The sequence below is a fragment of the Sorghum bicolor genome, chromosome 5 (assembly GCF_000003195.3).
Source record: "Sorghum bicolor cultivar BTx623 chromosome 5, Sorghum_bicolor_NCBIv3, whole genome shotgun sequence".
In the NCBI taxonomy this organism is placed as follows: Eukaryota; Viridiplantae; Streptophyta; class Magnoliopsida; order Poales; family Poaceae; genus Sorghum; species Sorghum bicolor.
In genome coordinates this window covers 61,323,692-61,350,022 of record NC_012874.2, presented here as the reverse complement: position 1 = coordinate 61,350,022, position 26,331 = coordinate 61,323,692, and the positions used below count along the sequence as shown (strand labels likewise).

At 42.3% G+C, this 26,331-nt stretch overlaps 2 protein-coding genes and 1 long non-coding RNA gene across 3 annotated transcripts; all 3 read left to right on the top strand.

Annotated features, from left to right (window-relative positions):
• On the top strand, positions 8,098–8,791 carry LOC8066065 (CASP-like protein 4D1). Its single transcript, XM_021462104.1, has 3 exons — positions 8,098–8,258; positions 8,336–8,468; positions 8,597–8,791. The coding sequence occupies exons 1-3, from the start codon at positions 8,098–8,100 to the stop codon at positions 8,789–8,791; spliced, it is 489 nt and encodes a 162-aa protein (XP_021317779.1).
• Positions 15,227–18,609, top strand: LOC8057022 (purple acid phosphatase 4). Its single transcript, XM_002450871.2, has 7 exons — positions 15,227–15,517; positions 16,799–16,955; positions 17,202–17,312; positions 17,514–17,632; positions 17,734–17,862; positions 17,946–18,013; positions 18,134–18,609. Exons 1-7 carry the CDS (start codon positions 15,320–15,322, stop codon positions 18,369–18,371), a joined length of 1,020 nt encoding a protein of 339 aa, XP_002450916.1. The 5' UTR covers positions 15,227–15,319; the 3' UTR covers positions 18,372–18,609.
• Positions 24,282–24,775, top strand: LOC110435416. Its single transcript, XR_002453076.1, has 2 exons — positions 24,282–24,420; positions 24,520–24,775. It is a non-coding gene; the product is annotated as an uncharacterized LOC110435416 (long non-coding RNA).

Here is a 26,331-nt window from a genome sequence, read left to right as displayed (position 1 = left end):
AATTCTATGTATTCGGGGTCTATCTCAAAACTAGATGCTATGATAGGCTTTGAAGATTTTGGTGGTTCGAGATGTGTGCCCATAGGTCTATGAAATTCATAGATAGACATGTTTGAATTCATGATAGACCAGAGATCAAGGATTAGATAAGAAGAAAGATTAGTAGAGATGAGGCAAAGGATAAAAGGAAAATATATATATATTTTTTTTAGAAAATGATTAAGCTAGTTCGTAGTCAACTCAGCAACCGTTTCCCCGGCAACGGCGCCAAAAATGCTTGTTGACACTTGCTAACACCACTTGAATACTAGGTTGTCATCCCCAGCATGGCACTAGAGTGTACTATGGTATTTATACGCACACAGATAATCCGCAAGCGCACGGATACCGTTGAAGCTTTTACCCGCTTAAAGGTTTTATCGTATCCACAGGGAAACAGGAGAACTGATCTACGCTCTAACTTAACCAAGATAAGTAAATAAGTGTAAATAGGAAAGATGGTAGAATCGAATAAGAACAATATTAAAGATAAGATAACAGTGAGTGATAATATGGGAATAGAGAGTACAGCAATTCTAGTATGTGGGCGATGGTAGCGAATAGAGAGAATAACTATGGTTTCTTTACTTCAAAGGGGTATGTCTATGTCTGGGACGAACCACGTGATAAGAGTACACCACAAAGAATGCTTATCCTTAGGCCGATAAACCCTACCCGTCCTGCTAACGAGAGGTGGACTACAGAGGACCAACGTAACTGTCACCTACGTGGCCTACCACACGATCCAGCTAGACAGGGGATATCCACAAGTAATCTAGATCTAAGCACCTCGCTTACACCTATACTACAACTCTAACCTATAGCGTCCTATAGATTAGAAGTACTCAAAAGAGTTGTGAACCAGAACATACATGATTAGTAATTGCATAATGAATTAGAAGTAGATTACCACAGTCATCCCATGAGCAAGCTTGATTAGAGCTTGTTCATGACGAAGTACAACCAGAGGAAGAACCGACAGGCCGGCCTCTCCTCTAATCCTCCTTCACTCTCCATCTTGCTACTATCTAGATCTACTCTAGTTTAGAGAAGAGAGGAGAGCTCTCATCTCTAAACCCTAGCTTTTGCTCTGTCTATGAATAAGAATAATGATCAAGGGGTGCCTCCTCCAGGGGCTAGGGGGTCTGGTTATATAGTCCCCTCAAGTGAACCTGGGCCGTCAGATCAAACCGACATTGATTGAACGGTTATTCTTGATCCTTTAGGTCGGTGGAGCATAATCCGCGAGGTTGAACGTGATTGGCCACTGTAACAGGGCGGGCGCCCTAAGGACTTGGGCGGGCGCCCAGGTCCTGGCTCCGTTCGGCCTCCGCTTCCTTCCCATGGCTTCTGGAGTCTTCTAGATGTAAGATAATTGCACGACACGTTAATATCTCTATGTAATCCCGACGTATGGGCCTTTCTTCTGTATTTCCTGATAACCCCCTACAGAAATAGACAAACACCAAAACTCGTGGAATTCTATCAGATAAAACCCTAAGTCTAGATGTTGATTTCATTTGGATCCTTTTCTTTATTTATTTGATAATTAAATTTGATACTTAAGGACCGTCAATAGATATCTGTGGGAAAGGTACAATCATTTTCCAAGGGAAGGGTGGTGATCAGTGGGTATTGTCAGATGTTTACTATATCCCTAAGCTTAAAAGTAATCTGATTAGTCTGGGTCAACTGACTGAATCTGGTTATAGAATTTTGCTTGATGAGAATTTGCTTGAGATAGTAGATAAACATTCTGACAGACTGGTTATGAAAGTACCTAGAGCTGGAAACAGACTTTATAAGATTGAATTGAATGTTGTTGTGCTAAGATGTTTGATGGCTAGTATGGATGATAATGCTTGGCTTTGGCATGGGAGATTAGGCCATGTAAATTTCAGGTCTCTGAAACAGTTGGTGGGGAAAAGTATGGCTATTCAAGGTGGATGGATGTGCACATGCTGAAAAGCAAGGATCAAGCCCTTGCTGCATTTGTTAAGTATAAAGCCCAAGCTGAAAATGAGTCAGACTGCAGAATCAAGATTGTGAGGTCTGATAGAGTTGGTGAGTTTCTGAACGGTGAGTTCACTAGTGTGTGTGATGAGGCTGGCATCAAGAGGCAGTTCACAACACCATACACTCCTCAACAAAATGGAGTGGTAGGGAGAAGAAACAGAACAGTGATGGAGATGGCAAGGGCTATGCTTAAAAGCATGAAGGTGCTAGGGAGGTACTAGGCAGAGGATGTCAGGCACTCTGTGTTTCTTCTTAACAGATTGCCAACAAAGGTGTTGGGTAACAAAACTCCTCATGAAGTTTGGACTGGGAGAAAACCAAGTCTGGGACATTTAAAAGTGTTTGGCTGCACTGCATATTCAAAAATTGTGAAGCCTCACTTAAAGAAACTGGATGACAGAAGCAGGAAGCTGGTGTATTTTGGAGTGGAGGAGGGGAGTAAAGCATACATGTTGTATGACCCTGCCACTAACAAAATTGTAGTTAGCAGAGATGCAGTATTTGAAGAGAAGCTTGTGTGGGACTGGGTCAAGCAGTCAGGCAGTGGTAACTCTGTTGAGTTCACTGTTGATGGTGAATCGGCCACTGAAGTGTATGGTGGTGGTGAATATGTTGAGGAACAGGAGTGGCAGGAACAGGTAGCACAAGATTAAAATCAAAGTGCAAATCTGAATGAGCCAAATCTGTTTCAATGGTCAGAAGATACAGTGATACAGTCTGATATCCCTGAATCTTCACAGGCTGGTTTCTCTACACCTCAACCTGTGCAAGTTGAAATTGATGCAGTAACACCATCTTCTGTGAATGATAGTGGTGCCATGAAATTCAGAAGCCTGGATGAGCTATATGATGAGACTTCAGAAGTTGAGCTCATGGATTCTGATGTTGAGGCATTGCTTGTTGAAACTGGTGAACCAGCTAACTACAGTGAAGCTACTTGTCATGAGGAATGGAAAAAAGCTATGGAGAGTGGTGCCATGAAATTCAGAAGCCTGGATGAGCTATATGATGAGACTTCAGAAGTTGAGCTCATGGATTCTGATGTTGAGGCATTGCTTGTTGAAACTGGTGAACCAGCTAACTACAGTGAAGCTGCTTGTCATGAGGAATGGAAAAAAGCTATGGATAAGGAAATAGAATCCATAGAACAGAATAAGACCTGGGAACTGGGCAAGTTACCTGCAGGCAAGAAACCCATTGGACTCAAGTGGGTGTTTAAGCTCAAAAGAAATTCAGAAGGCCAGGTGGTGAAACACAAAGCAAGACTAGTTGCAAAGGGGTATGTGCAAAAGTTTGGCATTGATTTTGAGGAGGTGTTTGCTCCGGTTGCCAGACTGGATACAGTCAGGGTGTTACTGGCTTATGCTGCAAACAATGGCTGGGGAGTTCATCACTTGGATGTCAAATCAGCTTTCTTACATGGGGAATTGGAGGAAGAAGTCTATGTATCTCAACCTGAGGGTTATCAGGTGAGAGGTAGAGAGCAGGAGGTGTACAAACTGAATAAAGCTCTATATGGACTGAAACAAGCCCCTAGAGCTTGGAATGTGAGATTAGACAAGAGCCTTAGAGCCTTAAGAAGTTGGGTTTTAGAAGATGCTTGAGTGAACAAGCTGTCTACACAAGGGGAGCAGGAGACAGTTCAGTCATTGTAGGTGTGTATGTAGATGACTTGATTGTTACTGGTGGGAACACTGATGAGGTCAAGTTGTTCAAGACACGAATGCTGAAAGAATTTGATATGTCTGATTTGGGTTTGCTATCCTACTACCTTGGGATTGAGGTAGATCAGAAAGAAGATCATTTCACAGTCAAACACAGTGGATATGCTAAGAAGGTCCTGATGGAGTTTGGGATGATGGAGTGCAATCCAACAAAAGTTCCATTAGATCCTGGATGTAAGCTGAATGCTGACAAGAATGGTCAGAGAGTAGATGCAACTGAATATAGAAGAATGATTGGGTGTCTGAGATATTTGTTGCACTCTAGACCTGACTTGTCATACTCTGTTGGGTTGGCTAGCAGATTTATGGAGAAGCCAACTGTTATGCATGCCAAGGCTGTGAAACAGATTCTGAGATATTTGAGAGGCACCATTGATCTAGGACTTGTCTATGTCAGAGGTGGAAATGCAGACAAGTTAGTGGCCACTGTTGATTGAAACTAAATATATTATATCACTAAAAAATTTGAGAAGGAAACATGGAAATGGTGAGAGGAGAGGCAACATCTGAAGCAACCTCATATATAAAAAATGCTTATCGCATAATTAAATCAAATTTACATAAAAAATAACATCCTAAACCATATAATTTAAAAAACTAAAAAGAAAACTTATCTTTCTCTCCCTTCCCAAGCATGGAAACACCATTCATGGAAACTACTACATATATATTTCTTGGATTCACAAATTAGAGAAGGAAACATAAAAAAGAAGATAGGAGAGACATCATATATCCATCTTAAGCAACTTTATTTGAGCAAAATAGACCATACCTAGCTATTCTACTCTCTCCCTCTCATGGTGAAACCCTAGATCCAAAAAGTAGCTCAAATTGAGCAAGAGGGCACAAAAAGAGGCATTAGAGGCATCAACTAACCTTTCTTAGCCACCTCCTTCCAAGAAATGAAGATCAAAACCTCCCCCCTTGTATTTTGAAAAATCTGGACCTCCAAGATGGGCTGCAATGGAAGGTGGTTGCGAGCTACAGTTCTGCCCGAGGAGGAAGAAGGGGCTAGTGGTATTTATAGGAAGATAAATCACAGACGGTTTGTTATGTGAACCGCCTGTGTTAATAGATTAACACAGGCGGTTCGCATAACTGAACCGTCTGTGTAAATGGTCCATTTACACAAGCGGTTCCGTTATGTGAACCGCCTGTGTAAATCTATTAACACAGGCGGTTCACATAACTGAACCGCCTGTGTAAATGGACCATTTACACAGGCGGTTTTCTTACAATAACCGCCTGTACTGAGCCTTTTATACAGGCGGTTTTCAATTCTAGCCGTACAAATTTTCAACACAGGCGGATTATAACTAAAACCGCCTGTAGTAATGTTTTACCCCCACCGGCTTAGAACCTCTGTGTACTAGTGTGGGGTACACAGATAGTGATCATAGTGGAGACACAGTTGAGAGGAGAAGCACAGGAGGTATGGCTTTCTACCTCAATGAGAATTTGGTGACTTGGTGCTCACAGAAGCAAAAGACAGTGGCTCTGTCTTCCTGTGAGTCTGAGTTTATGGCAGCCACAGCAGCTGCAAAGCAAGCTTTATGGCTGAGGAATTTGCTCAGTGAAATCACCAGAAAAGAAGCAAAGCCTGTCATACTCTATGTGGACAATAACTCTGCAATAGCTCTCATGAAGAACTCTGTTTTCCATGGTAAAAGCAAGCACATTGACTTGAAGTACCACTTCATCAGGGAGTGCATCGAGAGAGGACAGATCATTGTCAAGAGAGTGTGTACAGAAGAGCAGAAAGCTGATGTGTTAACCAAGACCATGTCTGCGGTGAAGCTTTCAGTTATGAGGCATTTGTTTGGTGTCAGGGAAGTTGGCGCTTGTCAGGCTTAGGGGGGAGTCTGTTGGAGTAAGCCTGGCAGCATGGAGTCACTGATGGATGGTCAGGAGCAGCCCAAGCCAGGGAATTCGGAGCTGAATGGTGGTGGCCGTTCGGGGTGGCGTGGTGACCGCGCCCACGTTCCGGAGTATTCTAAACCGTGTGTTTTTCAGTGATATGTATCGCGTGCGTTTTCTGTTTTGAGTTTGTTAGACGTGTGCGTTAAGCTCGGGTATAAGAGCTGGGTGTGTGAGGTGTGGAGGATATCTCGTGTAAGCCGGTTAGGCGAATTGTATCTTGGTGAATCAAAGGTGAAAAAGGGCGCTGTTCCCGGGGGGTCACCTGGACGTTCCCAAAATCCTGTGTTCATCTGTTCTTCATTTTTCTTCTTTAAACCAAACCACATACAGTGTCTAATCGTGATCCTGAACTAACACGGGCATCAGACTAAGCATCTGCCGGACAGGCATAGGTGTAGTGTTTCTTTTATTTTTTCCCATTTTCCTTTTGAGCGTCAGCTCCTGTTCATCAACCTGCTAACCAGCATCCAAGGCGTGTGGTGAACTACATATATATACATCCAAGTCAGATTATAAGAACTAGCACGCCTGGATCTCCGCCATGACCCACGCGCACAAGTGGCCGGGCGGCCCCGAAGAAAGTTAACCCATGGCTACTAGCTTTTATGATATTTGTGTTTCATCTAACTCTATATTACGGTGTTCTGGAACTTTTCCATTAACTTCCTGCATGGTAAGGTCAACACTAGTAAAAAAAGCTCTATGCATGGCGGTGAATTTTTTTATAGGCGGTTTCAATTAAAAAACGTCACTAAAAATTAGTTTTTATAGGCAGTTGTTTAAGAAAACCGTCTATATAAATAATTTGAAATTGAATTTTTTAAGCTTTTTAAATTAATTTGTTTAAAAAAACTTCCAAAATAAAAGTTGTAGATCTCGAAAAGTTACGAAACTTTGTAGTTGATAATTTTTTAATTTGAGATCATCTTGTCATCGAAAACTACGTTTGACTCTAACAAATTTGAAATTCAAATTTTGTAAATGACCTCGGATAGAGAAACAACCAATATAAAAGTTGTAGATCTTGAAAAGTGATAAAACTTTATAATTGACAACTTTTCCATTTGAATCCGTTCTCAAATAATCAATGTATGCTCGGTTTAGGATAATATGGGGGAATTAAACTCAAATATAGACATAAGTTAGTGATGAGTAGAGTGGTAGAGGAGGTTATGCTTATGCGTGACGTGACGGTGAGGTTTGAGTTCAAATCCCACCGGCTACGAAGCGCGCGATATTTGCGCGAAAAAATGCGTGATTTGCAACTTCTGACATACTATGATTTCAATTTTTTTTGTATTTTTTTGCCGGATTATTCTAATATATGCGATACCATGTTTTCATAGGCTTTTTTGTCTTGCCAACCATAGTGGTGTTTCAACGTAAATATTTGAAGGTGTTAACAAGGCTAAATAACAAAAGTTCATTAGACATCACATGAGTTCTTGTAGTGTGGTGGTAAGCCGTTCCTATTTAAACAATGGAGTCCATAGTTTTAGTCCCTCGCCTGCTAGGTGCGTTCGGCTGGTGTGAGTGAGCCGAAGACGAGCATGCATGTTTGTTGGGTCTCAGAGCTTGTGGGCCGGACAAGTTGAGTGAATGGGCTTGACAAAAAAAGGCGCAGACCAAAAAAAGAGAGAGAAATTTTGTCTTTTTATTGTTAAGGTATAGGTTAATGTGTAATGTACGTATTTAGTTGCATCAACAAAAACATGTATCTAAACTACTCCCTGCATCTCCAAAAAAAGCCAAACCTGTTTTGATCGAAATCAATCCATCTTAACTTTGACTATGTTTATAAAATAAGGGATATATGGTACCAAATAATCCTAAATGTCATTAAATTCATCACAAAATATAAATTCATAATATATGTCTGTTTGGTGCTACATTATTTATGTTGACATGAACTAGGTCAATTTTCACATACTTCTTTGACATAGGACAAATCAATAATGACTTTCCTTATGGGACAGAGCAAGAGTATATGGTAGTATCTTTGTTGCACCACTATTGTTTGTTTGCAACCATTTAGATGAATGCGACCAAATATTATATATATTCTCGTTAAAGGGTTGATTAATTGGTCGGCCAAATTAGCATTGTTGATTTGTTGTGATTAATTATACGCAGCTTCAGACTCAAGGCATCTCCATCCCGTTGAGCTGTCTAATGACATGACGACCTAAACAAGGAGCGATAGATTTCATCCAAATGTACTGTGTCCTTGTAGTTGTACTTTCCTTGAACTTAACTTCTCGTTATTTCCAATGAATGAAGCGAGGTTGCATGCAGATTGCGGACTTGTATAAATCCTTATGACAACAACTATTGCAATGCAAGCACATAGCATCTCAAATAAGGCACAAAAATGGCCCCTAGAGCTCGAGGTCATGCCATGGCAACCCTAGTCACTCGTGTCATCACCCTAGCCATCCTCGCAGCATCTGTTGTCGTCATGGCAACAACAGCTAGAACTGAATATGACCTAATCTATTTGCTTGATGAAGACTTCGGCCAGATACATGACATGAGCTTCCAAGATCTTTACACGTATAGGTGAGGGTGGTTTCGTTTGCAGTCACTGTATATGGGAGTTATGTATAACATTTAACTGTGATTTGTAATGTTTTCAGGTATGTCCTGTCCGTAGCTGCCATTGGGTGTGCCTACACTCTGGTGTTAATTTCTGTGGCAGCAATTGCTGTCGTCCAAGGGCAGCGAATTGGAGGCACCGGTTTTGCATGGTTCCTCATCTTCATGGATGTTGTAAGCCTTCCCTTACTTTATTCTAAAATTGTGTGAATTCATCATCAAGATATCAGTGTAAAGTTCTTCTGTAAATATTACAGTTCATCACTTGTTGTTTTTACCTGATGGATGTATGCATTGTTCAGGTACTTTGCGCACTGTTAACCTCGGGAGGTGCCGCTGGACTCGGTCTTGTAGTTGACAATCAGCGAATTAATGGAAAATCTTTTGACTCTGGTCATAGAAAATTCTACACCTCCTTCGACGCCTCATGTGGTTTGCTCCTAGCAGCCGCCGTCTGCACTGTGGTCATGATCATGATTTCAGTTTCTTCAAAGTAGCTAGCAAAGGTTCACACGGTTATATGACAATACGAATATGTACTTCTGCATGAAGAACTTTTATTTCTGTTTATTAATCTAATCCTTTATGATGAGGATTGAGGTCAGTAAACTATAATATGTTGTGGTGTTTGTGTGTAAGGATCTTGGATGGTCCTTGAAAAATAAGATGGTTTCTATTGCTTAGGTCTCGGTTGCATCAATACTAATATATGTTGTGGTTTTGAGTTAAAAAGGTTGTACTGGCCAAGTTATTTGCCCTTGTTGTTTCATTTGAGCATCGTAGTATATGCATTGTATTCATATTGGTCATGCAACTTGAAGCAGAAGGTGTGTTCTTGACTAATATATATGAAAGGTCAGCTGAGCCAAGGGAGGATAAGGTGCTCCCCCAATTCATTGTATCTGCTTAGTTTTTTCCCAACTCAGACGTCTCTTCACTATACTATGGTGCCCTTACTCCCATGCGTCTTACGGTTGCACCTCATCCCCTGTAGTGTGCACCCTCCCCCACCACTAAACCATCCCGTTGCGCGTACACCCATTCTTATCACCACTAACTACTACACACATGATTTGTAGGGGCAGCTCATGAGGGTTGGTAGGGGCAGTTAGCCCAGCCACCCCTGCGCAGGCGCCTGTACAAATCACTACCAGAGCACCTTCACTTCTCCGCTATCCCAGAGCAGCATCCTCAAGCCCCACACATAGCATGGCCCTCCACCTCATCACCTTGACTTGCAACCTCCCCAATTGATGATCCCTGCCATGTCGAGAACCAACTCTGTGACCTCTGGCATCACCACCTCGTCGACCTCGGTGCTAGTGGCAATGTCATGTCACGAAACATGCCCCAATAGTTTGTTTCTACTAATGTGAAGCCTATACCAATGTCAACATCAAGACCTATGTGTTGATCACCCTAGAGCTCTAGCATCCTAACTACAAGTTGGTGTAGTTTATCAATTGAGTATATCTCCGATGACATCCTCGACCTAGCAATGGAGCCTGGACCGACGGCATGTGCCACGCGGAAAGCCGTCGAGGGCCAATTATAGGCCAACAAAGAAGACCCATGACATCTGCCCATGCCACAAGTCCCCCTATGTCAACTACTAATGCAAGCGCATGAAAGTCATCAACTCCCCGTGTGATGTTGGCGACACCACCTTGGAGCCTGAATTGTGACCTCTTGTGTGGGCTCAACCCTCGGTTTCAACAACAACAAACACTTTGTCCAGCATCACAGTTCTGCCCACCTTTGCCATGTAACACGCTCATCTTGAAGGAGCGGCGACTGGCCCGAACGTAATGCTCACAACTTTCCTCTAGACCTAGTTGCTCTTGAAGTTCATGACTCGATGGTCACCTCCTAGTCTGCCCTTTTCACCACTAGCTCCTCCATCGGATCTGCTGCTTACCACTCACATCCACCACTATAGTGGCATTAGCAGTTGTGGTCACTAGAATCGCCGCAGTAAGGGCAACACCTGATATGGCGAGTGCCTGTAGGAGTTCCACCTGTAGCTGGTACTCCGTGCAGGCAAACCCACCTCCCATTCCCTGGGTGGCCTTAACTTCTCATTCTTAGTGGTGCCTAACCATTTGAACACTCCGCGTTCAATGGCGATGGTGTTCTTCTCTTTTATGTTCCCCCACCTTTTAGCAACCCTCCTCGCTAGCGAGCGATGGCAGCGGCCCACGGGAGTGCCAAACAAGGCCTCCCTCTAGAGCACTTTCCACCTCCTTTTCCCATGTTGAACTCGAGCACAGCAACCGCAAGGATAGGTGAGCAGGGTGGCCAGCGACGCCAGATCTGTGTCCTCTGGCCCCAGATTCAGTGCTCCCTTCTCGGATCTAGCTGCTCAGCGTTCGGGGCATGCCATGGCTACATCCTGCATGAGTATAGGTTGTGGAGTATGAAGGTGGCCAAGCATGTGCTTAGGGCCATGTCCAAATGACTTATTCTTCACTGGCCAGCACGTCAAAAAGAGGGTGGCCGCGTACCTGCGATTCACTTTGCTACCTGCCCTGCCCACGCCCAAACCTTGTGTTCGGGCTCAACATCAATAGGTCGAAGCCCATATGCTTGGCTACATCCTACTGGTGGTCGGTGGGCTTGGTGTGCAGGCGCCTCCAAGCCTAGCGTGGCCAGGGCTAGAGGTGGCACACATGACCTACGTCGGTGGTGTTCACGGCGTACGCGAGGTTGCATCGCTGGCGCTCATGCCATATGTGAGGCTGCTATCCACACCCCTTTCCACGTGGTCCCCCGTGACCATGGCTATGATTCCTTCCTAACATTGCGCAGTTGAAAGTCATGGCAAGTGGCCTCCAATGGCCTCTTGTGCAGCAGCCAGGCCATAGCTAGAGAGGGCCAGGCCACAGTGGCGAGATCTGGTAGCGGGATAGGAGTCTACAGGCTCCATTGGTCCCCTTTGGGCACTATTCATCATCACTAAGTCCAGTTGGCAGCGGTGCTTCCTGGCAGGACTGTCGGCGCATGCGTCCCAAGCCGCTGCTACTGGAGGTGCTGCTCTTGTGATAGGCGGCGATGACGTGGTAGGCTACCGGACGGCGTGGGTAGTATCTTCTAGGATGAAAATCCTTCTCTATTGTTGTCATAATGACGATGGTGTCTATGGATGTTAGTCCCCTTCCTAAAGGCATCACTGGAGCACTCAAGCTGCACTGCCCTACCCCAAAAGCTCTAGTAGTGCTACTCAACTTTGACTTGTTTCTGTGCAGATCATAGGGCGAAAGCACTTACAAGCCTGGTGCCATGGTCATCAATGATGGCGTCCGTGGACGTCATTTCATTCTTAAAGGCATCGACACAAGCACGCTTGCCCCCCTCCCCCACGTCGAGCCTGCCACAACGTTGTGCTCTCTCTGGTTGTGCCTTGCCACCCTTTGTGGCTTGTTAATCCTTGCTCCCCTCTTGTGTGAGACTGTTTTGACGAGTGTTCACCTCTGACGTCTCGACTCCGTCGTGCTCTCCTTGATGGTGCCACGCAATGTTATACTGGGTGGTGTTTCCACTGCTACCGGCATTCCCATCCAAGGTTTCCACCCTGTGGATGGCATTGAATGATGGTACATGGGCCCGAAAGTGTAGTAGGTGTCACCATTAGCTTCAAAGGAGGTTGCCGTGTTCGGTGATCCTAGGCTTGCGTGTCTATCACCATTCTTAGTCCTCATTCCATTTGTTGGTCCTCAGATGGAGGGCGGCAGTGGAGTGGCGTAGCTACCAGCGAGTATTCTATTCGGTGGGAGCTCAATCGGTTGATGTCTTTCGGCTTACGCCCATGCTTATCCTTGAGTCCTCATGTTGGTTTTCTTGTATCCGTTAAATATTGTTGGTGGTGGTGTTGCTGTAGTATCTTTCCTCTCCCACCTGTCAGTACTTCTATAATCCCCAAGGTCATTTTTACAATAGGTGCTTTGCACCCTTCCACCCACCCGTGTAGAATGGAATCAGGTGGGGATACAGTGACGACTCAAACCAAGTTTACAAATATGTATCACATTTTTTTGTGCCAAAACAAGTGTTGGAGTCGTCATAAAATTTATTTTTATAACGTATATATCTATACATAATTTAACTATAATAGATAGGTCGAGAATTGAACCTTTCTCAGGGCGGAAATACTATCAATCAATATAATATTGAGGTGCGTGCATCGCATACGAACATACGTGCAGTTGTTGTAATGTGCCCGCAAGCCAAGCTATAGTGGTAGCTACGTACTTATACGTAACGGCATGGCTGTATTACATCCAACAACAACAGATATCAATCAACCCGGCTTTACGGCTGGATTGCTGTACTTTTTGTTGCAACTCACGCAAAATCACGTACGTTCGTATCACGTAATATAACCTATCCCAACGATCAATGAGAGAAATACAATGCGTCACTCCATCGAGCTACCAAACTTTCTTACGCGCTTTCATTTGCGATCTTCGATTTCTATATTTTCATCTACCAAGATACTATACCGAGCATGTAGGAACTTGTAATAATAAGAGAATAAAACTATGGGCAACTAGAATAACTACACCGGTTAATTTGTCCGCCCAATTGTCTAGCATTTCAGAAAAACAACATGCTCAGCTCATGAATTAATTACAGCAGGAAAGATGTACAGCTTTATTTGATTTAGTAACCGAGGCTTAGCCTAACCTTATTACTAAAATTTTAAGTTTGTATGCAAAATTAATTCGGATAAATACGTGGCTATTTCCCCCAAATGGTGTGAGGTTAGGAATGGTGAAAGGCAAGCCACATGTCCCCGTGCATATCAAGTCAGGGCACAAACGGGCTCAATTAGTCAGCCTGCAATATAAGGGGTGAGATACTAGCGTAGGTTTTTTTTTTTACACATATAAGGTGTAACCGATCGACTCCTGTCGTGCTCTACGTTTGCTTGTCAGGAAAACAATAAGGGTAGGAATGGGAGAAGATAGATGGAAGATAGAATAAGCTGTGAAAACAATATGGGTAGTAATAAGAGACGATAGACTAAGGATGTAACAAGAAGTGAAAGCGGGATGGAAAGGAGTAAGCTAGGCCGAGGATGAAATAAGAGGTGTGCACTAGTAGAAAAAGGTACAACGCCGACGCCCCTTTTTTATACCACAGGCGGTTTTGGTTATCACGTGTCTGTGGTATAAAAAGAGCGGTGTCAGAACTGCCAACCGCCTGTGAAAACACATTACCACAGGCGGTTGTCTTAAGCAAGCCGCTTGTGTAAATGTTACATTTACACAGGCGGCTTTCTTAAGACAACCACCTGTTGTAATGCATTTTCACAGGCGGCTGTCTTAAGCTGTCCGCTTGTGTAAATGTTACATTTACATAGGCGGCTATTAAATTTACACAGGCAGGCGGCTATTAAATTTACACAGGCAGTTGTTTTATCCAACCGCTTGTGATTTCTTGGGTATAAATACCCCTTCTTCCTCCCCAAGCAGCACTGTATCTCGCAGCAACCTTCCGTTCGAGGCGATTTTAGAGGTCCAGATTTCACAAAATACAATATGGAAGGTTTTGATCTTGATTTCATGGAAGGAGGTTGCCAAAAAATGTTAGTTTATGTCCCTATTGCCTCAATTTCCACATTAATGCTCAATTAGAGCAACTTTTTGGATCTAGGGTTTCACCATGAGTGTGGGAGAAGAATAACTAGCTTCTTGTCTTTATTTCTTAAGATGGTTAGATGAGGTTGCTCAAGATGGTTGGATAATGCCTCTTCTCTCTCCATTTTCATGATTGCTTCTCAATTTTAGCTAATTTATGCAAGATCGAATTAATGGTGTGTTCTTGTATATTTATGTAGAGAGAGAAATGTAGATTTGGTTTTTTTCAATTATGTGGTACTTTGGTTTTTTACTTCAATATCTCTCCTTGTTTCTCAATTTATTTTTTTCACATCTATATATTTCTAATGAATTGTGTGTTTCTATAATTATGTTATGTACTTAGATTTTTTTAATTGTGTAACTTAGGTTTTTTCCTTTAATCCAAAGCTAAACCATAAACCCTAGCTAATAACCCATAAACCCTAGATAATAAACCCTAGATCAGCATGAGAGTAAAGTGAGAAGCGAGAGATGGCATATTGAGGATGGAAGAAGAAGTTGAAGGCCCTGGGAGTGAGGGTCGACAGACGAGCGCTACGACTGAGAGGTAAGAAGCTCAAGATGAAACAAGAGGGTGTTGGTCAGCCGACCTAAGTGATTTAAGCAACAAGCTAGGGATGATTGAGAAATCAATGATAAATCGAGAGGAGTGGGAATCTAGGAGTGTGGAACAAATAAATTTATGCGAGTGTGAGGGAGGCGGTGAAAGAAATTTGTTCCTTAATTAATTTTATTAAAGAATATAAGCTACCAAGTACTTCCTCCATTTCAAAATATAAAATATTTTGTTTTTCTAGATATACATTAGTTTATTTATATATCTAGACATAGTATATATAATTAAGTACATAGTCAGAGCTATGTGTCTCTAAAAAAGTGAAAACATCTTATAATTTATAACAAATAAGAGGATGAAATGTAGACGGATACATAAGATGTTTAACCAATTCACTCATTCATATGTGTTCACCGCGTGGAGTGGGTTAGTCGCAAATGTGACTTAACTGCAAACCACACACGCACGTTCCTTGAATAAGACCTTGGTGTTCCACACGCACGCACCAACTTGGTTCAATGCCGGAACAAGTACAGCAGCTGTACGATGCAATGTTAATGCAACCCACGGCCTCGCTGGCCACCAGCCTTATCCCGGCCACCACACTCTTTTATCCCTAACCGACGCTCCGGGCCCACGTGCAGCCGCACACATTAACTGATCGATCAACGGCCACCTATTGGATTGGCGCCACGATCGAGCCTATAAATTCATGGGAGCTGGTCTCGCTTGAAAACACACGCTCGACCGGCCGTATACATCATCTCCATCATATGTGCTCCCCTCCATCCACCTAGAGCTATCAAATCGGCGATACATTCTCGGTGATGGTTCCTGCCGCGCCCCGGCTGCTCGCCGGCATTGTCGCCGCGGCGGCGGCGCTGCTGTTGCTGCTAGTTGCGCCGTCGGCGGCAGAGCTGACGCGGGTGGAGCACCCGCCCAAGACCGAGGGCTCCCTCGCCATCCTTGCCGTTGGCGACTGGGGGCGCAAGGGGCAGTTCAACCAGACCCTGGTGGCCCAGCAGGTAACTGATGAAAACAGTCACCATGCATATGCACACACGATCTAAAATATGGACCACTTCAGCTTTTGTAACTTTGACTATTTTTTTTGAAAAATAAGCATATTATATATTAACATCTGTACAAGAGCCACTAATTGCATTGACGACACATAATATTCTTGGAGAATTTAGTGGAACAAATTTGATGTTGTTGTGTAGATGTTGTGGTATATATTTTTCTATATAAACTTAATTTGTAGCAAGTTTGGGTCAGGGAAAGTAGTAAGTTGTTGAGTGTTGTGCAAGCAAAACCGTACATTATGTGCATCGAGAATTATACACATGTTCGCCAGCATGTGGAATAGTGATTGCTGAGAAAATATTACGAAGAATCTTGATGGTGAAAGAACAAGTTATACAAACGGAAATGGTGCACATACTTAATTTTCTTCTTAATCATTTACTACTAAAGATATGGTTGCTAGGCTCCCATGCTTCTCAGTTCCACAACAAGAACTTCTGTATGTGTACTTCTGTAGCGTAGAAGTCATATTTTGAAAATAAAATATAGCAGTATCTCCATTCTAAATTGTAAAGTCAATTTGGCTTTTCTAAATATATATCTTTTGCTACGTATTTAGATATATACTATGTCCGGATACATAGTAGAACTTATGAACCTAGAAAAGATAAGAACACCTACAATTTGGAACCGAGCGAGTGCAGCAATTAATGTGGTATGTAAACACTTCAGCCTTATGCACCTTCAAAAACATAGGAGTATTGTTTGCGCCTACAAATTGGTGGACCATGTGTGTTGCTCGGAACCAAGGTGTATTGCATTCCAGCATGTCAGTATGTCACATAATACTTTTATACTTTGGCAAGAACGAGTGTCAACGAGACAATAATGCTCTTGGAAAGTTGAAATAATATATGTACGGTAAACGCTAATGATGCACGTGCCTTGCATGGTCCTCATCTGAAGTAGTGCACTTGCTATATATGGTGAGCATGGACCTCCTTTCATTTCATTATTAATAGCCGAAAGTGGTGGCGCCAGTAGTTATGTATCTCCGTTGATTGTTTGCTTATGTACGATCGCACTGTTCTTTGTTGCAACAGTTACAAGCTCAGATCGTATACGAAATTCTAATTATTTTTTCCTAGACGGCTAGACCTAGGTAGACCTACTGGATACGACGGAATACAAATATATGAGATATGTGTGTGTAAATTGCTAATCCCTTTCCTGATCAAAAAAGCTGTTCTCTTCTGTGTGTGTATGTACTGTGTATATAGATGGGAGTGGTGGGGGAGAAGCTGGACATTGACTTCGTCATCTCCACGGGCGACAACATCTACGACGACGGCATTGCCAACACCAGCGACCCGCTCTTCAAGGAGTGCTTCACCAACATCTACACCGCCCAGAGCCTCCAGACGCCGTGGTACATTGGTAAGCACCATGCAATCTGTAGTTCAGACTGCACATGAACCGCCAGTGCAAATGCATCATTTACACTAGTGGTTCTATTTTACACATGCGGTTTTTGAGTTGGGCTGGCCGATTTGTTTGCACTGGCGTGCTATAACTAAAACCACCTGTACAAATTAGACACTACCACCGCAGTTGTGTTTTTCTGTACTAGTGACAGTTCAGTGATAGTGTTACTGTTCATGTACGTGCCATGCATTCCGGCAGTACTCGGTAACCATGACTACACGGGCAATGCGCTGGCGCAGCAAGATCCCGCCATCCGCGAAGTGGACAGCCGGTACCTCAACCTTGCCAAGTCCTTCATCGTCAACTCAGGTTAGCATGCAAATCAACCTACTACGCATCGGATCGATTGTATAATTAAGTACAGTCTTGACCTCGATCGGGGACTCTACATGTACCCTTAATTATGCCATAGTAACTGTCGTAAATGTTTATAGAACATGATGAATCTTCATCACATTTTTACATATGGATATATATATATTCGTAACATGTTCAGCAATGACCGAATAGGAATCGCGGACTTCTTCCTCGTTGACACGTCACCGTTTTACCTCAAGTACTGGAACAGCAGCAAGTACGATTGGAGAAACGTTTCTCCTCGCGACACCTATATCGAAAACCTCCTCAAGGTGTAAATTTGGTGTACACTATATGTGCTAGTATTATGCAATAATCTTTTGAATATAAATTCACCCAAGTATATAATATAACTCGATCTTGTCTTTGTTAGGATCTGGATGATGCCCTTGTCCAATCCGAGGCTCCATGGAAGATTGTGGTTGGTCACCACCCCATCAGCAGCGGCTGCGAGCATGGCAACACCACTGAGCTCCAGGAGTTGCTCCGACCAATTCTTGAGGCATGTTGTTCGTACTCTAGCTGCAGAAATATGAAAAACTCCAAAAACTGATTTTGTTTGTTTCATCGGCCATGGCAACGCAGGCACGCGGGGTTGACATGTACGTGAACGGCCATGACCACTGCTTGCAGCACATCAGCAGCAGAAACAGGTGCTCTAGCAGTCTAGCTATTCACTCTAGTACATGCATCGTTGATCTGAGTATAATACTGAATTTTCATTACTGTTATATATGTTCTGAACTAATGAAAATGAGAACAAAAAAATGCAGTCCAGTTCAGTTCATGACAAGCGGCGGTGGGTCCAAGGCATGGGCTGGCAAGTTCAAGACCACATCTGACAAGATAGAGTTCATCTACGACGGCCAGGGATTCATGTCGATGAAGTTGAGCAACACGGAGGCGCACCTAGTCTTCTACGACGTCGCTGGCAATGTCCTCCACACCTATGACAGCACCAAGAGCGAAGAAGAAGAAGAAGAGGAAGAAGAAGAAGAAGATGTTGACTAATTAGCTGCGCTAAGCTATAGATGGCTGGGGTATACTGGACAACAACCTGTGCGTGTGGGTCCATTATTCAGGGCAGCTGAATGTGTGTGTGAGCTGGAAGCAGTGTAGTTCGTTTGTGTGGTTTATTATGTGTCGGTGTAAGTTTAAAAATTTGCGTGGGGTGGAGAAGAGAGGATTGTGTCTCCTAGTTGGGTCACATGAGGGCCTCACGACTAGAAATCACTATAAAATTAAAGCACGATCATTGCGTACTAGCTGAATTGTTTTTTTAGGAAACTAGAGGGGATTGTGCCCCTACAGGTTTTACTATTAAAGCAACGCACAAAAAGTTACGTAGTTATTGAGTACAACAAAGAAGGTTCAAGACACAAAAATGAAAAGAAAGAAGTCGAGCGCCAACTCAGAGACAAAAATAGATTGAGTCCAATGTGCCAAGGCTTCTGCAAATTTTGGGCTGACCCTGTAATTCAGTAACTGATGTTCTCATAAGAATGTTGCTCTGCATGCTGGAATACTTGGCTATTGTTAGAGTGCGCAGCGGAATCTGACCCGCCCCACTATACCTAGGAGCCAGCACCCCTTGGTCCTAGGTTCACCGGAGTCTACAACATACCCAAGTCTTAGACGTAACTCATCCTAAAAGATTAGCTCTACAAGTGAGGATTGTCCCTGCCGTATATATTCAATTGCCGATGTGACTAAACCTAACAATATTTCCCATCACACTTCAGACCTAACTCTTCACATCACACGACACCATGTGCTAGAATAAGTTCTCCAGGCCCTAAGTCTAATGCTCCTATCACATAGGACTCGTGTGACCTCCGAGACACTAACGGGGTCCCCCTATCACCATGTGACCCCTCTGAAATTTTCTAGTTTTTTCAGACCATGGGCTCCGACCACTTGTTAGAGTGCGTAGCGAAATCCGACCTAGCTCTCTCTACTTAGGAGCCAACGCTCATCAAGGCCAGGTCCACTGGTGCCCACATCGTACCTAGCTCTTAGGCCTAACTCTATTGGGGATTAATCCCACATCGATAATTAATGGTGGGGGAGCAAAACATTTAAGGTTGGGGAAGTCCTCACCTATCAGGCTAGCCTTTGGGGATGAGTTGGGCCCAAAGCCTTATATATTGTCAGCTCCGATAGATCTAGGACCTATAGGGAGTGAAGACTCATAGTGACGAGCAAGCCAACTCTAACAATTGGTATCAGAGCCAGTACCCAAGGTCAGAAATCTAAACTAGGGGAGCAAGAGCTCCATCCAATCTTGGTAAGGTCATAAGTGGAAAGGACCACCCCGAAGTGAGACTAAGGGCGAGATTGTTGGGGTTTAGTCCCACAATGGTAATCGATGGTGGGACTACGAGCCTTCGCTCCTCACAGGTCCTAGGTCCACCGGAGCTGACAACTATAAGGCTTCGGGTCCAACTCAACCCAAAAGACTAGCCTGATAGGTGAGGACTTCCCCCACCTTAAATGTTGTGCTCCCCCACCATCGATTACCGATGTGGGACTAAACCCAAAAAATCTCCCCCTTAGTCATACATCGGGATGGTCCTTGCCACCAGTGACCTTTCTGATATTAGATGGAGCTCTTGCTCCCTTGGTTTAGATTTCTAACCATACGTACTGGCTCTAATACCAATTGTTTGAGCTGGCATGCTTGACACTACGAGGCTTCGCTCCCCATAGGTCCTAGGTCCGTCGAAGCTGACAACATATAAGGATTTGGGCCTAACTCAACCCAAAAGACTAGCCTGATAGATGAAGACTTCCTCTACCTTATATGTTGTGCTCCCCCACCATCGATTACTAATGTGGGACTAAACCCAACAATCTCCCTCTTAGTCACACATCAGGGTGGTCCTTGCCACCTATGACCTTTCTAAGATTGGATGGAGCTCTTGCTCCCCTGGTTTAGATTTCTAACCTTAAGTACCAGCTCTGATACCAATTGTTAGAGCTGGCATGCTCATCACTATGAGCCTTTGCTCCCCACAGGTCCTAGGTCCACTGGATCTGACAACCTATAATGATTTGGGCCCAACTCAACTCAAAACACCAGCCTGATTGGTGAGGACTTCCTCTACCTTATTTGTTGTGCTCTCCCACCATCGATTACTGATGTGGCACTACACGCCAAAAATCTCCCCCTTAGTCACACATCGGGGTGGTCCTTGCCACCTGTGATCTTTCCAAGATTGGATGGAGCTCTTGCTCCCCTAGTTTAGATTTCTGACCTTGGGTATCGGCTCTGATACCAAATGTTAGAGTTGGCTTGCTCATCACTATGAGCCTTCGCTCTCCACAGGTCCTAGGTCGACTATTGCTGACAACATATAAGGCTTTGGGCCCAACTCAACAGAAAAGACTAGCCTAATAGGTGAGGACTTCTCCACCTTATATATTGTGCTCCCCCACCATCAATTACTAATATGGGACTAAACACCAACAAACTCAACCCAAAAGACTAGCTTTATAGGTAAGAACTACCCCAGTCTTATATGTTGCAATTACAGATGTGGGACTAAACCTAACAACTATAATCGTTTGAATATGAGATTGTTTTGTTGTGCTCCAATTTGTCCAACAAAGGAAAACCACTCCTGCCATGAAGAATCGAGAATGCAACAAATTTGAGATAGTGCATTACTTACAGGAAGTTAATTTGCTAGCATTGCTTAGCAAAACTGACACTAAAGGAAGAGGTGTAAGAGGTATCTCTTCTTTTCATGTACCTCTTCCACATCAAGGTTGCATGGGATACAATACAACTATAAGAGGGTAGGTGCATGTTCCTTCTATTGACAATAGTTAACTCCTATTTTTAACTGTCAACATAACTTTTATAACTACAAAAAAGATGCTCACCAACATAGGTCTAGGGGTTTGAACTTACAAATTCCATGAGTTTCGGTGCATCTAGGTTTTGTAGGGGTTATGTAGGAAAAGAGCTAAATGCCAACTAATCATTGAATAAAAGTATGTCAAATGATGAATTGGGCTGCACCATTGCGACGAGCCTGTCGAGACGATTGAAATCCATATATCATTTTCCCTATTTGGAGTCTCGGATGAAGGAATATGAATTTCACATAAAAATACACTTTTCCAGAGTCTAGAAGGTTCGAGAAGGCACCACAACGAACGGGACGGCAAACGGCCATAGGGGGTAGGCGCCCACCTCAACACCTTGGGCGCCCGCCCGAGCCTGACAGGCAATCAGGCTTGGGGGCTCGCGGATCCTGCTTGCACCGCCTTTGAGGAGTAATCTTGACCACATGTTTAGGTTGGTTTGATTTGAGAGCTGTGGTGCTTCCTAGGGGACTATAAATACAAGCCTGACCCCCCCTTGGGGAGAATAATCATTATGAGTTGTAGAGGCGTTCCTCGAATGGATGACCTCTCTTCTCTATGAGTTGTAGAGGTGTCCCTTGAATGGATGATCTCTCTTCTCTAGAGAATTAGGGCTAGACATTCCAATGTAGTAGATTAGTTCTAGTCGAGTGTTAGTTAGAGAGTGGAGCTACGCTCCGGTTCTGGAGGAGTCTTCTTCTGAATTTTGGTATGTCTTTCTATTTATTCTTTGTAAGACTTATGCTTTAATATATTATCTTCTCTATTTACTTTATGCCTATTTATGATTAGTGTAGTTGTTATATCTTGGCATAGGATCTCTGCTCGTATTGAGTGCTCTAGTTATTCATGGTATTTAGTTTAGTATTCTTTAGTCTAGACATGGTGTCTATGCTAGGGTTTGCCTGAGGTTGCGCCCAATCCCACGTATAGTTATGGTAGCCCTAGGGGTGACGATCCTGTTAGGCCTTTGTATTCCACCATGTTTGGGTTGGTGTTTCGTAGAGCTTTTGGTAGCCTTCCCCTGACTATTTTCTTCCCAGTCTTCTTCAAGAGTCAGAAAGGACCTGCTACTCCAAAGTGCCAAAGGACCTGCTACTCCAAAGTGCCATTGTGTGACTATTATATCTTTTCATCTTCTGTTGCCTTAGAATCCAAGTAAAAGAAAAGTACAAAGGAACCTAGATCTTTTCCGTTGTCCTATCACTATGACTATCTATACATTTATCATTAAATTCTCTTATATGCGCTTAATTGATTTACCTTATAGTTTATCATTTACCCCTGCTTTAGTTTAGTTGATACTCTGAGTTAGTAGATGTATGATACACTACTGGAAACTCGAATACTTCTGTGAGTAATTAATTTTTCTGTGCGTTTTTCTCGGTACACACAGAAAAATACCAATTTTTCTGTGAGTTTCACTATATACCAATAGAAAAACATAAAAACGCACAGAAAAATTTGATGATTTTTCTATGCGTGACAACTTACACACGGAAAAAAAATATACTCACAGAAAAATACTATGCATGCACGGAAAAATTACAATTATTCTGTGGGTTTATATAAAACGCACAGAAAAAAGAAACACACACAGAATAAAAGAAACACACACTCTCATACTAACTTGATATGAACAAGCAATTTTTCTTTTTAATCTCTCTAAAACTTGTATCTAGTCTTTCGTTCTCATACTAACTTCAATTTTGATGATTTTTTTCCTAATTTTTTCTAAAATCATGCTCTATCGAGCTATTGTACTCTTACAGCTATTCGTTTAGTCATCTTTTCAAGTAACTTTGTTTTGTCAATTCAACATTTGTATTTTTCTGTGCATTTTTGCACACACAGAAGTATTTAGGTTTCTAGTAGTGATAGTGAGTTATCAGATTCTTAACCCTAGCTTCCCTGTTGTAAAATAGAAATAACGATACGTGGAATACTCTCGGTAAAAGGCTACGATGATGTTTTGTGCGCTTGCAGAATCTTTCATATTTCTTTTTGCACTAACGAATGTCAACAAGCATTTTTGGCGCCATTGCTCGAGATAGATTTGAAAATCTATACTTAGTACTGACGCTAAGAAATGCCAACACCTTCTCATGAGGATATTTCTTGTGCTCAACCTGAAGCATATTCATAGTGCATACAAATATATACTCCCATTCAAAAGGTTAGATGCAAACTCGCTTTTGAAAAATATAATACAAAAATAAAATTTCAGGTGTATTTGCCCAAACACAAAAAAACGTTAGGATTGTCTTCTAGTCCATATATATGCATCCAAAATGTGTCATTATTGTTTTAATGATTCTATTTAAAGTTTGCATCTCAACTTTTGCGCATGAGTATAGTTTTGCATGTACTATGGATATACATTTTTTTAAAAAAATGATCAAAATACACCTGTTGAATTGGTTTTAATATTTTCACCTAGTATGTAGTTTCCACCACATATTTTCCGGTATCAAAAGCCTACAGATTTTTGACCCGTACCTATGAGTTCAGGTTGAGATAGAATGTTGGTATTTGCATGCAACTTCAAACATGTTGTATCTACATTTGTATCTATATATTTATCTACATATCTCTGTCTCTATCTCTATCTCTATCTCTTTCACTACCTCTATCTCTATCTCTATCTCAATCTTTATCTCTATCTCTATCTCTATCTCTAACCAGCAAAAAATACAAAATGGTAATAAGGCAGATATTGGAGGATATCAACATTGCATTTATTAGTAAAATTCATTAAACAAATAAACAAAGTGTATAAAGACCACACAGAGAAAATAGGAATCAAAACTAGAGCACACATGATCATCATGAACTAGATCGATATTCACATATTTAATATTCGTATCTACGGAGATATGCATGTAACAAATTAGAACCACATTCATGAGTGAGATATGGAAGCACCCTGGTGCTGGATACGCTAGTCTGCCGATCACAGATTTTGTGATAGAAAGCATTTATATGCAGATCGATTGTTCTTCTATATAAGAACCTGCAAACTAAAATGGAGAAGAAATACACATACACATACTCTTCTCTGCACCACATCAGAAGAAGGAATTTGATCCTCTTTTTGCCATGGCGGTGGTCAAGAAGACACTCGTCATTGTTCTGGTTGCTGCGATCCTGTCTTCAATATCTCCATGCTACGAAGCTGGCCAAAACTGTAGGCACCCACCCTACTAGTTACTTTCCATTATACTTCTTAAGACTAATTAATGAGTTACTGTATTAATCAACGATTCTTGTGTGAACTGTGATGCAGCATGTGCAGGCACTGGCTGCAGTCAGCTAGATGCAACACCTTGCGTGGACCCTATCAAGAACGACGCGGACCACTGTACAACTGCAACATGCGCCTTGAGATGCCTAGCCACTAGACACAGGACCAGGTCGGCCTACTGTAAACATGAGGGTAGCAAATATGAGTGTTGCTGCCCACCATGAGATCTACGGGCACGATTTGTGTAATACATTGAATGTCTCCAATATAGAGTGGAAGAACTACTGGTTTTATGAAACACTAGCTCACATGGATGCATCACTACCAGAAGCTCGGATACTTCTATGTGTGCAAAAACCCACAGAAAAATATAAATATCGTTAGAAAAAATATACACAAAAAAAGAATGAATATTTCTGTGGGTTCGCCACCATAAATAATTGTTCTGTCGGTCTTACGTGCGTAGAAAAATTACGTTCACCCAGATTATGAATAATTTTTCTGTGTGGATGTCCACACAGCAAAAAAAGAAATAAACGCAAAAAAATAAGTATTTTTCTACCAGGTTAGCTGAATTCAAAGAAAAAGAAATGAACACAAAAAAATAATTTATTTCCAAACAGTAGCAACAACATATTAAAATATATACTGTTGGTACAATAATTTCATGACACGTCACAACATAATCTAGTCACCTTAGAACTCAATCAAATCTTACAATATTAAAAATAGCATACACCAATGTTTTCCCAGTTTAAAATATTCAACATATGTAGTCGGTTCACAACAAATACTAGAGGAGGTTCAATGCATGTTAGCAAAGCTACACCTATCACTATTGACCCAGTGCCAATCGACAAGAAAGGCAAGGCGCTTCCCTGCTGCCCTATGACGCCATGTGCACCCATGTTAGATAGCACCAACGCCCATGCATGTTTCCATGGCGTAGGTCGGCGGGCTCTATATTTTGCAACATAGAATACGAAAAAACATGAGCAATGGATCCTAGATAGTCCAACTATATGAGCCAATCCAATAGATTAACTTAGCCAATAGATAACTGCATCACAGTCACTTGTTATTAACAATGTGCACTATGTGCCTAAAATAAGGAAGCAATAAGCAGTTAAAATGATACCGATTGTGGAACAAGATATAACAAGTTCTAGTTTAACTAGATAGATCAGCTCAGGACTACATACTAGAAGCATATAGATCTCTTAGATACACCTAGGCTATTATATATTGCAGATACTTGGACTGTCATAACTACCTATAGCAATTTTCTCAACTTACTAATTTTGTGGTATGGTTGCAATGTCATAGTGTCATGCTCTAATGCCCAGCTGTGGTTCTTTAATAAAGCCTGTTGGCTATGTTTAGCTTGAAAAATAGGAAGAGTGCAATTTCTTAACATACTGATTATCAGATGTTTCTAACATATTAAATCTCAAATATCCCTATCCTGTTTGTAATCTAATAAATGCATGAATAGTCATAAGATAAATCTTATTATGCCTACAGATGCGCCTTTCAACAGATCCTGCACCAAAGTAAATTGAGTAAAAATAATTTTGTTCAACAGATGACCAGCACACATCATCACAATATTCATCCTCAAATCAAATCACTAACAATCCCCATTCAAATCTCATTTTCCTCTTCTCCTATGACAGCAAAAACAGCCAATGCTCGAACGAGCAAGCGCCTTTCAACAGATCCTGCACCAAAGTAAATTGAGTAAAAATAATTTTGTTCAACACATGACCAGCACAGATCATCACAATATTCATCCTCAAATCAAATCACTAACAATCCCCATTCAAATCTCATTTTCCTCTTCTCCTATGACAG